Source organism: Mya arenaria, chromosome 14 (assembly GCF_026914265.1).
Source record: "Mya arenaria isolate MELC-2E11 chromosome 14, ASM2691426v1".
Classification (NCBI taxonomy): Eukaryota; Metazoa; Mollusca; class Bivalvia; order Myida; family Myidae; genus Mya; species Mya arenaria.
The window spans coordinates 24,563,056-24,575,507 of NC_069135.1; the positions used below are offsets into that span (position 1 = coordinate 24,563,056).

Below are 12,452 nucleotides of genomic sequence, written 5' to 3' on the forward strand. Positions count from 1 at the left end.
CCTTGAACTTGACGGGGAGGTATTATTTTAAAACAAAAAAATACAGAGTAGTCAATGCAAAACCATTTCTAATGCAGGACTAAGAAACAAAACAGGAAGAGTAGGGTATTGCTTATTCGAAGTTTTTGTTTGATTTTCTCCCTTTTAGCGGCTATTTCTTTAGGGTCTAGATCGATACAAACACGTGTTCGGAAATATTATGTACTTGAAAATTATCATTTTTATGCTAGTAGCTCTGTTTTAATGTAAGTTTTAATCATCTAAATATAATAAATATATTTCATACTATACTTATACGCATGCATACTTTAATGATTCTATATAGAACTTTAATACTTTCAATAAAATTAATAAAACTATTAAATTTTTAGCATGTCTAACATACAGTTCGTATTGTAGTGAGTATTAGTTACTCGGTACAACACTCAACATAGCATACACACTGCCGTAAGATTGGTTATTTTAGTAAGCAATAAGATATCTAATAAATAACGTCGATGCTGTAGAAGGCAGCTTAACTAAACAGAAATATTTCTTTGTTTCAAGTGATGTTTCAAAGTCATTTTGGACCAAATGTTGACTAAAACAACAACTATGAAAAATATACCTGGTAATAAATAACGATCAGTATAGAATGGAACACGGGTACGGATAGACAAAAAACAGCGAAAGTTAAAAAAAAACCTGATTTCTGTTTTCTTTCACAACATGGTCTGGGATGAACAAAACAAATCCATGACCTTAATTGTATTCTAAACATACCCTTTCACTTCTCATTTCAGTAAGCACATGCCATTGCATTTACTGTGATATTCAAAACAAAATTAAGTAAAGAAACTAAAATGTATTAAATCCTATACTGTTAAATGCTGCTTATTCAAAGCATATTTTTAGCATTATTACCAGGTTTTAGCGCTCAATTCCTATAAAGATACACGTTTAAAAGCGCTTTACAATCTTCATATGACAGATTATGGACATTTTTATGCGGGAATGTTGTGGCCACGTAGTTTTGTATGTAATTTGTGCGTTTATCTATATTTTACACTAAATGCCAATTCATTAAGAATCATTTTACAAGGTCAAAATTGTGAAACATATGTATGCATGTACCGAGTCGATTTAACCAAGGCGCTTGCTTTGACTCTTTGGATTGAGATACTAACATCGACTTTGACTTGTGTTATATTTATTTCGTACACATTGACAGCAACATCCGATGTCAAATGACAAACTATGACCATGTATGACAAACCATGACCATGTAAAAGGTTTAAACGAAAACAAGAATACAAAGAATATGTGTTGAGTTTTGGTGAAATATCTAAATTTAAGCAATACTTCAGAATGGCGCTGCTTGAGATGTTAAGTAATATTTCAACTATTAAGAGTGAAGACAATCTTGCACCGAAATGCAGCATATTTTTTGTTTAATTTATGCTTAGTTTTAAGAAAATGTCAATTTAAATGGCATAAATTGGAAGATCAATTAAGAGATTTAACGTCCCGACGTAAAATTGGTAAAGTCTTTTCAAAATTGATAGTAAAAACAATGCTTCTTACGGTAAATCATAAAGGGGTTGGTTTTTTAACTGTTGTAATTTAAAAACTTTTTGCATGTATTAATATATATAAAACAGCACTGGCAACACCATAAGTTTGGACACTGTAGCGGGATGCTGTTTCCGGAAGCCGTTTTGAGGCACTAGATTAGGAGTGTCTTATGGCTTCATTGACCTTGACCTGATGTATTTCTATTCTGTGCACACGTGTTTTTGTCCGTTTCTCACAGGACAAAAACTTTTCAAAAACCTCCTTGTACGCCTTTGCAAAATGTGTATTTGTTATGAAGTAGATACACCAGTTCATAGACGGGTGCAAATGGGCAAACATAGTGATGTATAGATGAACTTCGTGTGAAAATGTGTCTTTCGAATCGATAACAATTAGAAGGGCGTAGGGCGTCCAACATGACACAAATACGGCGTAAATTAAGAACAACGTTTTAGCAAGGCGGAAACTCTTAAGGGGCCCGTCGGAACTGTATGATTGAGAGGTATGCTCTTGTATTCGACGTCTGTGTTTCCGGACGTAAATATAAATTCTCAGATAGCATAAGCCCGTGATAAGTGAAGGTATCCATACAAGAATGACAGAAAATATAATCGTAAATGGGAAGGTCTCCATTCTGTTCCATATATATTCTAAACTTTTTTGGTCAAAACCATGGTCACCAAAGCCTACGGTATTCATCAGGACGAGAATTATTCCAACAGAGTATACCGATAACGATATGGCGCAACAGGTTTTCTTGGTAAATATTTTGTTATAGATGTCGTTGGCACAAATGTAAACATATCTGTTCAAGCTCATGACTGCAATCGTCATCATTGAAGTCACACACGATATGGTACAGATACTGGCAACAGTCTTGCAGAGTCCCGGTACACTCCCAAAAAACTCCTCCCCCTCAAGTTTGGCTGAAATTGAAACACAGTTGAAAATTAAACAGTATATATAACCATTATTATTATTTATAAGTAGTAGTAATGATGAATGCTACAAAGGTACTGCATGTTTTGTATTATTTGGACCCAGTGATATGCCCTGTATAACAATTCTTTTATCTTTAAAACGATTTATCCAGACACATTAAATTACAAAACGTGACAATTATTGAACTATAAGTTGATAGTATTTAATAAATGTAAAAAAAGAAAAAGAGTTTATCTAGATAAATGAAAGTTAGCTTCCAAATTAAGAACATAATGAAGAATGCTTTCATCCATCTGTTCCATTATAGTGCCCACCCTCGAGGTTAAGGGTAAGTGAAATTTATATAATATTTTATAATAAATATAGTATCTTCAATCTTGTATATGTCTGGTTCACAGAATAAATTAAGATAATGTCATTAAGGAATGATGTTTCATTGTGTAAGACTTCAATTACGTCCGAAAAGATGATTTGTAGAGGTCGCGAAAGTATTTAACATGTGAGACTATTAATTGTATACACATTTTCAATTATACTGTATAATCATGGGACATGCAGGATCATGGCAAGCTACAGAATTAAAACCAGTAGCCAAATTTTCACATTTTACTCTTTAGTTTGTAACAAAAACACTTCGTTCAAAGTGGGTTCTGTAGAATACAATTCTAGAAACGGCCGTTTAATGTTATTGCACTGATCTAGACTTCTTCAATAGTTCAAGTATTGTTGTTGTTTTTAAATTCTCACTGGAGTGACAAACTGTGTGTGTGTGTTAAATGCTTAATGCAAGTGTGATTTGTTTCTCTTTATAATAATGTCAATATGTCATAATCGCTAATGATTATACATATCAAACGAGACCAACAAGGTTTATATTGGAAGCTAAATGCCGATGTAATTGGAAAGTTGGAACAAATAAACACAGATATGTTTCCCACGGTTTTCCACGGTTTCAAAGTTGGCAAATTTGGATTCAGAGGTAAAGGGTTCAAGGAATCAGTATTTAAAAGCGATTAAAAAGTATGAAAAAAAGTTTAGGCAGTTTTGTCATTTCTCGTAAAACTAAACATTTTTACAAATCCTTTGCTAGCACTAGTTATTCTGTTAAATTATAGTGTTATCTACTATAAGATTTGTTTAACGAAATAACTTAATAATTTTAAGAGAGAATGTTAGAATAATTAGAATCGGATGAAACAGAAATGGGTTTAAGCGTCCCTGCCTCCTGGGCTGTTTCTTTTTCAGCATTCAGCAGTTTGAGTTATGAATTGTTCATGCTGAATAAACGCTAGTTTTGCATAGATGGGTGTAATTTCATCACATAAGCTTTAACAGTTTTTTCACATATATGCTTCGATTGACAAGTTACTGAGTGTTATGTACCATTGTTACTTTTATTGCTTGTTAATCGTTACAGACTTGCCAAATGTTTTCGAAACTTCTTAAGTCCGTAACAGGAAAACGTTTACTAATCATGTTTTGGGTAGAAATTCTGTAACATTTAAATTCTTAGTATCTTTTGGATTTAAAAAATAAATTAATTTTATGATATTAACGATAAGCTTCAGTAAATGTTGTAAAGATTAACCGAGACCTTCAACACAATGAAATAAGCTACTTAAACTTGTTACGATTCAGAGTTTTATGATTGATAATTTATGAACTAGCATAATTTTTCCGAAGTACTCTTGACCCAGTGTATTATATGATTTGTCTTCGTCGAATCTGCTATGTTAAAGCAAAAAGCCAGTTTCCAGGCAAAAGAAAAGTTGAATAGACTAGTTGAAAGACCTTTTTTACATAGCATGCTATGTCAACATCTCGGGTTTTGCAAACTGTACTTTAATTCTTAGAATTCAGCTTACAGGGAAAAATATATCATCGGTTTATTTAAATCCTTATTATTCACGGGAAGCTGAGGCTTGTTTATTTTTGGGAAAAAGCAATGCAATGGTGTCAAATTTGTTGTGATATGTACATATTTGTCTACAGATATATGGTACCTTCGAAGATAACGCAAACGTTGTTATTTCAGCATTTTGTACACAAAAAGCATTTACCTTTTTATTTGATCATGTAATTGTGAAGTTCCATTTCTTTAATGTTGTGACTTTAAAAGTGTAAAATATAAAACATTTAAACTATTATTTGATATTTTCATCTGGGAAACCTACTGGAAAAGATATGTAAAGCTCAAGCTATAAACGTTGTTTCATAGCACCAACGTATCACGACCATTATTCCTAGATTTTAATTTTAAGGTTACAGAATGAAAGAAAGGACTAACCAACACGTTTTTCATGAGAAAACATTTGTCAAAAGTACCATAAAGACTACAGTGTCGAGCTAGGCGAACTAATTAATTACCAACTTGTTACGTTTAAGCAGTATTTATTTCAGATAATAGTACATCAAATATGAGTTTTGCATCAGATAAACAACGAAGCTTATACAGTGAATTCTAATATGATTTAGAGCAATGCATAACTGTATTGGAATCTACAGAGTTGATATTTGATCTTGTTTGAAGACACTATTATTAAAGTCGAACAAAAACAAAGAAGAGAGACAAATAACGTCCAAAAACAACATAACCAGATTACGCTACTGTTAATTTATCGTTACCGATGAATGTATTTTACTTATCAATGTATCATTATCTATGAACGTACGTTGTCTATCAATGTATCGTTATCTATAAATGAATCGTTATATACGAATGTATCGTTATAATATCAATGTATCGTTGTCAATCAGTGTTCTTTTATATATCAGTGTATCGTTATTGATGAATGTATTGTTGTCTATCAATGAATGGTTATCTATAAATGTATCGTTGTCAATCAGTGTATCTTTATCTATCAGTGTATCGTTATCGATGAATGTATCGTTGTCTATCAATGAATGGTTATCTATAAATGTATCGTTGTCTATCAATGTACATGTATCGTTATGTTTAAATGTTATAGTTACTGCCTAGAGGAAGTCAGTGCAATGCTGGTTCAACCTTCCACTGTCCAAACATTAATCAAATCAAATTTAATATGAACAATGTTACACTGGCAATGTTCATCGGAGCAAAGAGCAACGAACAGCGTAAACAGCAAACATGTATCAACATAACGACCAGATATAAATATCACCTGCCAATTAATGTACCAAACAAGAGGAACAGTGCTCATATCTTCGTGGTAGATACTGATTTACATCTGAACTTTTCGATGATAAGATTAAAATATATGTACTAATGTTAAATATATAGTTTTTAAATGATTGAATTATTGTACTAAGAAATGAGGGGAAAAGAAATGAAAGTGAACATGTTAATACAGTAATACGATACTTGTATATGGAGTCGCGATTTGCCATCTTCATGAATTGTCATTAATATGCTGCTTTCATAATTTTGCTTATTTCGACATTGGTTACATTTCACATGATGTCACAGAATTTGGTCATACTTTGGAAATCTAAATAAAGATAAAAGAAAAAAATGCCTTGGTAATTTCACAGGAATTTTACATTTGTCCTTGGGACAGGATTGATGTGGTTGTAATCGGATTTGAGTTTCTAATTAATTGCTTTACAAGTCCCGCAAGATAAGAAGATGAATCAAAAACATTAATCTTATTTATATAAAAACACAGAGCGCACTGGCTTAATCTAATAAAATAGCACATGATCAGTTATATTACAAATTCATTGGGTACAGATTATTATCAAGCCTTTACTGTGTTTCTTGTCAGACCTGTTTATCGGTGTGATATAAAATTCCTTATATTCAAAGAGCTTTGATAACGCTTTTGGAAATTGAAGTACTTGAATTTCTCTGTTCAAAAAGTATCTGTCTACAAATAGCTTAATTTAAAAAAAAATGTAAAAGTAATCGTAGTTTAAAAAAAAATGATTAGCTTCCGGGTTCTAGTGTCTATAGCATTATGGTAATTTGACGTCAAATCAATACAAAGATATCTTAAACTACATTAACATCTTAACAGGGTACGCGTTTTAATTGTGTATCCATAGCTTTCATTGTATTCAATGATTTTTAAGGGTTTTATGGGTTGAAACTAAGTGATATGATGCGAAACCTACGTACAATTGTCTGTTTCAAATATTACAAATCCGGAGGAGCTTATCGGATGTCCACTTCATGTTATCAATATTCTATTGTTATATGCATTGTTATATGTTATTCTACACGTACGTAACCATTTTGATAGAGTAAGTTCTTTTTTACGCAAGTATACTCGAACTCATAATACATCGCATTGTTTTTTTTAATTTTCTATGCATAATGTCTGGAATTTTATTTTACATCAGCCATAATGCAGTTTTTCAAACACACATTCAATTGCCCACTTATGAACATGTCTATCAGAGTGTTTATTATCAATAATATTTTCTTCAGGTTTTATATACACGTGTACGATTTGGGGGAAACTACGGACTACTTCTTTGAAGTATGCACTTCATAAACCTACCATGACGTCGGTACTGACAGTCATGCCTTAACTTTGCGCTTTTTTCAGAAGTGTTATTTAGCATGCTCGGCTGGAGCTGTACATTATTTTGTTCTAGGTATCTGCAAATGCCCTTGATAAATTACCTGTGATTTTCTTTTATAAACAGAAATTGATGCTACCTTCGCAATGTATGTTGGAGCTATTTCAGCACGTTTAATCACAACGTTTTAGATTGGACCTAACTCATAACCTATTTTTTCTCATTGTCTAGAAGAGATATATCTACCTATATACATAAATTAAACCTTTAAACAAGAAAAATTAACATCCTTCAAAGCACGAACGTCTGATATTTGCTTATACAAAGACAAAGAGTTGGGAAGATTCATAGGTTGCAGTATTCTCAGAGATGGTAGGCAGCAATAGTCGTAATTGAATTGTGTTATTTTAGCATTCACTAAACGGAATGTTAATTAATGAAATGTGAAAAAGATCAATCATACTTTCAAAACATTTTGAGACGGTATAGATTTTTGATATGATATGGCTCGTTTTTTATTTTACTATTGCTAAGCTATGTTTGTTTAACGGGTTGCTTGAATGAAAATGAAAATGACAGTACACGTGTGTAAAGAGAGTATTATGTTCATCATCACTGCTTCTTAAACTTTAATTAAACAAACCATTCCATAGGATGGAGTTGAAAGGTCGACAGCATTACAATTAGTGATTTGTTTGCACTAAATAAGAATCCATACCCAAACATCTCATTTAGTAGTCTCATAGTTTCTATGACTACTACAATATATTAGGAGGTAGAAGAATTCTTGATTTAACTTTTCATCCTAAAGAAGTTTAATGCCATCTGGCCGGTATATTATTGGACTTCGCGACCGAGAAAACAGTTTCCAAATATCAAACATACCAAAAGAAATGCTGAACTTATAAAGCTTATATGACAGTGAGATTAGATTAGACGTATATTGTAAACACTAAAACAGTTACAGATACAATAAGGTTTCTATGGATCTTGGTGTGTATATTTATATACTTAAATTTTACATTGTGAGATGGCTTGTCTGATCCTTATTTTTACATGTACTTTAAGAGGCTGATTCACGGATTATACTATTTTATTTTCCTGCTTGCTATGTAGGTAATCTGACGCTAAGCAAATAATCCATTTGATGTGGCCTTATATTGTACGATATATACTTACTTTTAAGAAGTGAAGAAGGTTAGTGTACAGTCATTAGAAAAGTACAAAGAAAATTATAGAACTGACCGAAAACATTATGATGAAACTCTATATAGTCCAATTGCTTAATTTTGTCGATGTGTTCAACATACGTTGTGGGAAAGCTAGCAAAAAACAGCAACTTATATTTACCATTCGCGAAATAGGTTTATCTTGATAATGTTACCTAATGGATAGAAATTTAGATCACATGATTATTCCTTTTTCAGCATTAATACCACATGATAGGATATCTCAATATCAGATCCCATGGAAGTTGATAGAATATATTCACCCGAGAACCTTGGATTTCCAATAATATATTAAAAGCACATATTGTACCAAGGCGTTTGCGACAGTAATACATCTAATTTAAGACTGCACGCGTCGGTAGTATTGACCCTTTGCAAAATAACTATTGATGACTAAAATTTATTTCATAATGGCAAAGTCACGTGACGTATATTAGGATGAAATATAATATTGTGAAAAAACAGAAGGTATAATTATGTAACAAATTGCCAACAGCATTTAAGCAAAGCTAGCTTTTCACAATGGCAAATGACTGAAAATAAATATAAATGCGAAATAAACACCTAAAGAGAATGCTTTTATATACATTACTGAATTAAACTAATGCAGGTTAAAATGAGATTTCATATTTACCTATAAGACTCATGGGGTCGGCCACAACAGTAACATACAGGTCCGAAATAGCCAAATTCACAATGAAAATGGACTCCACATTCCTCAGTTTCCTCTTTGTAGCAACGACAAAGAGTATCAACAGGTTACCCAACGTTCCAACAATTGACGCAATGCCAAGCACAATAATGCATGGAACTGCTAGTTCAGGTCTAGTCTGCAGGAATTCATGTCGTCCGTATACAACTACACTTGATGGTATGTTGTCAGCGACGCTAATATTATTGGTAACAATCGTGTCCTCAGAGTTGTTCATCGCTTGTTTTTAATCTTATTGTGTAATCCGACTAAACTACATATGTTTAATTTGTTAAGCTTAAAAGGAACGAGATTGCTTCTAAAGCAAAAATGAACGTGAGCAAAGCGTCGTTACTTTTCGCAATGCTACACCGAATATATCAAGCAATTCTGTAATCATTGAGTCGGCTGGAAACCAATACGGGCTCTATTCCAAGACACGACAGTTTATCATAGGATTATTTTTCAAATGTCAATTGGTTAATGGCAAAGCACCAGAGTCCTGATTTAAGCATAGCTTTAAAAACCTTTCATTTGTAAAATGTCGGAGATAAGGTTTCTTGATGTACTTTGAAATGATCGTCAAAGCTAATATTTGTGTGAATTATACTTCAGCCATTATCAAATATGCGTAAAAAGTTTGGAAAATAACAAAATTAACTTAATGTCATTTTTGCCGATTGTACAGAGATACTGATGTTATGGATAAAGGATTTTGTGAGTTAAATTATAACGTTTGCTTAAGTCTTAGTTTATAATTATCCATTTATCCGCCATATTGCTATTATTAATCCGCACGCTTTTTAATGAACGGGATCTTGTCAACTAGATCTGTTTTTCATATTTCCGTTATCCAAGGAAAGGAAGGAAAACGCAACATTTTGATAGAGTTAATAAGAAGTATCATTTGTCACGACAATCATAACGAATATTCCAACATGATCATTTGAAAAATGATCAGCAACATAAACTTAAAACTTGAAAGACCAAACCTCCTTGATTTAAATGACTTTAAGTTTTATAAAAGGTCACTCAAATACAATCCATATTCAGGCTGTAATCTAAACAGTTTACACTTCAACATGCTCATTATCTTGTATGCTCCAGTTATGGCAGTGTAAACGATTAACATTTTATTTAAGGACATTATATATGGTCATTTATCCGGTAAACACCTAATTGGTTGAACGCAGACAGTTGGGAACGGCATGAGAAACCTTTTATTTTACAAAATAATTTTCACAACTTTAGCCCGTCATTTCTTTCAATAGGCCAGCTGTATTCTATTAACAGAACGCAAGAGGTTGATTTAGAATTGACATAATTGTCCAACACAGTTACCACTTTTGGTAGCTCCTTTTGTTTTCATATATACATTAAATACCCTATCGGATCAGAGCTAAAGCGTGCGGATTAATTATAACGCTATTCGTCTATATTCGAATTAATGGATTTAATACTTGGAACGAAACAGTGACTTCACCCACACTCGCACTATATGCTCTTCAATAATTTAAACATATTGTGCAATTACATTATATTCTTTATTTCAGAAAATTAAAACAAAAGTAATTCATAATAAAAATAACTATAATTAGGGAAAAAGAACACAAATACTTTAAGATGCATTTTCTTGTGACAAAACTGTAAATTCTTGATCTCATTCCTATCGACAAATCATCTTGATCACTTGTTCACAACCACTCGAGTATGTCTGTCTATGTTCAAGCTTTGTCTTCGTATATTTCATAGCTGATGGCGTAATTGTCCCAGTTTTTTTAGTCAGAAGGTACACTCACCGGCAGGGCGCGACGGTCACTCAAACAGCAGCTTTCAAATACTTCTATTTAGTATATGCCTATCAAATTCCTTTTCCATATCCAACAGTGAAAATACAGCACGCCGAATTGAAAAATCCGTCTCATGATACCGTCGTTTTCTGATTCCGTATTATGCGAGTACTGTGCGTAATCTCGGAACTACTTCCGCGTTGCTAAAACAGCGGTACCAAAAACTTTAAAAAACCCATCAAATTAACTAATTTTACTCACGCTCAAGAAGCATCTTAATATTCAGGAACATGTTTTCATGTTCTTCAAAGAACCATGAGAATAAACACGAAGAAGAGAACACCTCTCATCTATCTGGACAGCTACTTCACACATGCTTTGAACAGTGAACTAGTTATTTGCCATTTCGTACACATAAATTGTTGCATTATCCATGTTCATTAATTATTATCATAAATATGAGCAGCTCGCCAATACAAAGAAGAAGGTGAATTCACGTCATCGATAGAAATAGCGAATGACTTACGAACTTTCCTCAATTTTGCATATAATGATCGTCAAAAGATCCCACGAATATTTACTTTGCTTAAAATGGCCGCGTAACGTCTACAGAAAATGACGATAAGTATATACTCGTAAAATAAGTACAGCTTTTTTGTTGTCCTTTTTTTGTCCTGTGACATTTAATAATTGTTTTCGTATTAGCAATTTGTTAATTTTGCTAAAACATAAAATACTGTGTTCTTATTTTGCTCAATAAAGTGAATTCTGTAACTTCTGACTTCGTTTCGCTGTAGTAGCCTCCATGACTTCATTACACAAAACTACGTAACACATTCGAATTCACACGCACATTTGACAGATGGCGGTAAAATTAAATCAAATTAAAACCGAAAAATAAAAAGGAATAATTGAATAGGCAGGTATATAATAAATGGAATATACGATAAAACGATTTTCTACTGACCTGCATCACGTCTCGTTTGGTGAGTAAACATGTTGTTTATACACCGAACTCGACGTGATACAGGTCACCAGAAAAACGTCCTATCATAATTTCCCCTATGTATGCCTTCGCAAAATATTTGTTCGTGAGATAGTACATCATCCAGTTGAGTGAAAAATGAAAATGCACAAACATTGCGATGTACACATTCACTTCGTGTTTTAATGTGTCTCTAGAGTCCGCCACAATAAGCGGTGCATATCGTGCCAAACATGTGATAAAAAACAATGTAGATGACAAACGAAGTCTTCTCGAAGTGATAACTTAGGCTTTTGACCTAAACCCAATTGCTTTCTAGTCTCTTTTATCCATAGTCTATGTTGCCTTATGAACAGATACTATCGAATACACGACTGTATATTGGTACGTTGCCATACGGTCCCAGATTCATTCTAGACTCTTTTATCAAAGACATGGTCACCGAGGCCTGCTGTATTTAAAAGGACTAAACTGGTACCAACAAAGTACAAGATGCATTTGGCGATACAGCGTTTTCTAGTAAGTATGTTCCCGACATTAGCGATGCCACTCATGATATCCCGAAAGACTCGCAACGGTCTCACAGACTACCGGTACCTTTTCGAAAGAAAAATCCTTCTACTTTGCTGAAATATATAAACAATTTGCCAATTAAGGCCGGATATAGTCAAACGTTATTGTTTTATCGTGAAAGTTAAACAGGAACGTGAGCCTAAATATTGATATTCCCGAGTCTATTTTATAGAGTAAACTTG

General features: G+C 32.9%; 1 protein-coding gene across 1 annotated transcript; it reads right to left on the reverse strand.

Annotated features, from left to right (window-relative positions):
• Positions 1–1,710: 1,710 nt before the first annotated feature.
• On the reverse strand, positions 1,711–9,160 carry LOC128215939 (melatonin receptor type 1B-A-like). Its single transcript, XM_052922539.1, has 2 exons — positions 8,866–9,160; positions 1,711–2,480 (listed from the first exon to the last, which is right to left on the reverse strand). Exons 1-2 carry the CDS (start codon positions 9,158–9,160, stop codon positions 1,711–1,713), a joined length of 1,065 nt encoding a protein of 354 aa, XP_052778499.1.
• Positions 9,161–12,452: the final 3,292 nt, after the last annotated feature.

Excerpts from the sequence above, each read along its gene's own strand:
- LOC128215939 (XM_052922539.1), bottom strand. The coding sequence starts at position 9,160 with ATGAACAACTCTGAGGACACGATTGTTACCAATAATATTAGCGTCGCT. Across the intron at positions 2,481-8,865 it reads CGACCCCATGAGTCTTATAG|CCAAACTTGAGGGGGAGGAG; the intron begins GTAAATATGAAA and ends TTTCAATTTCAG.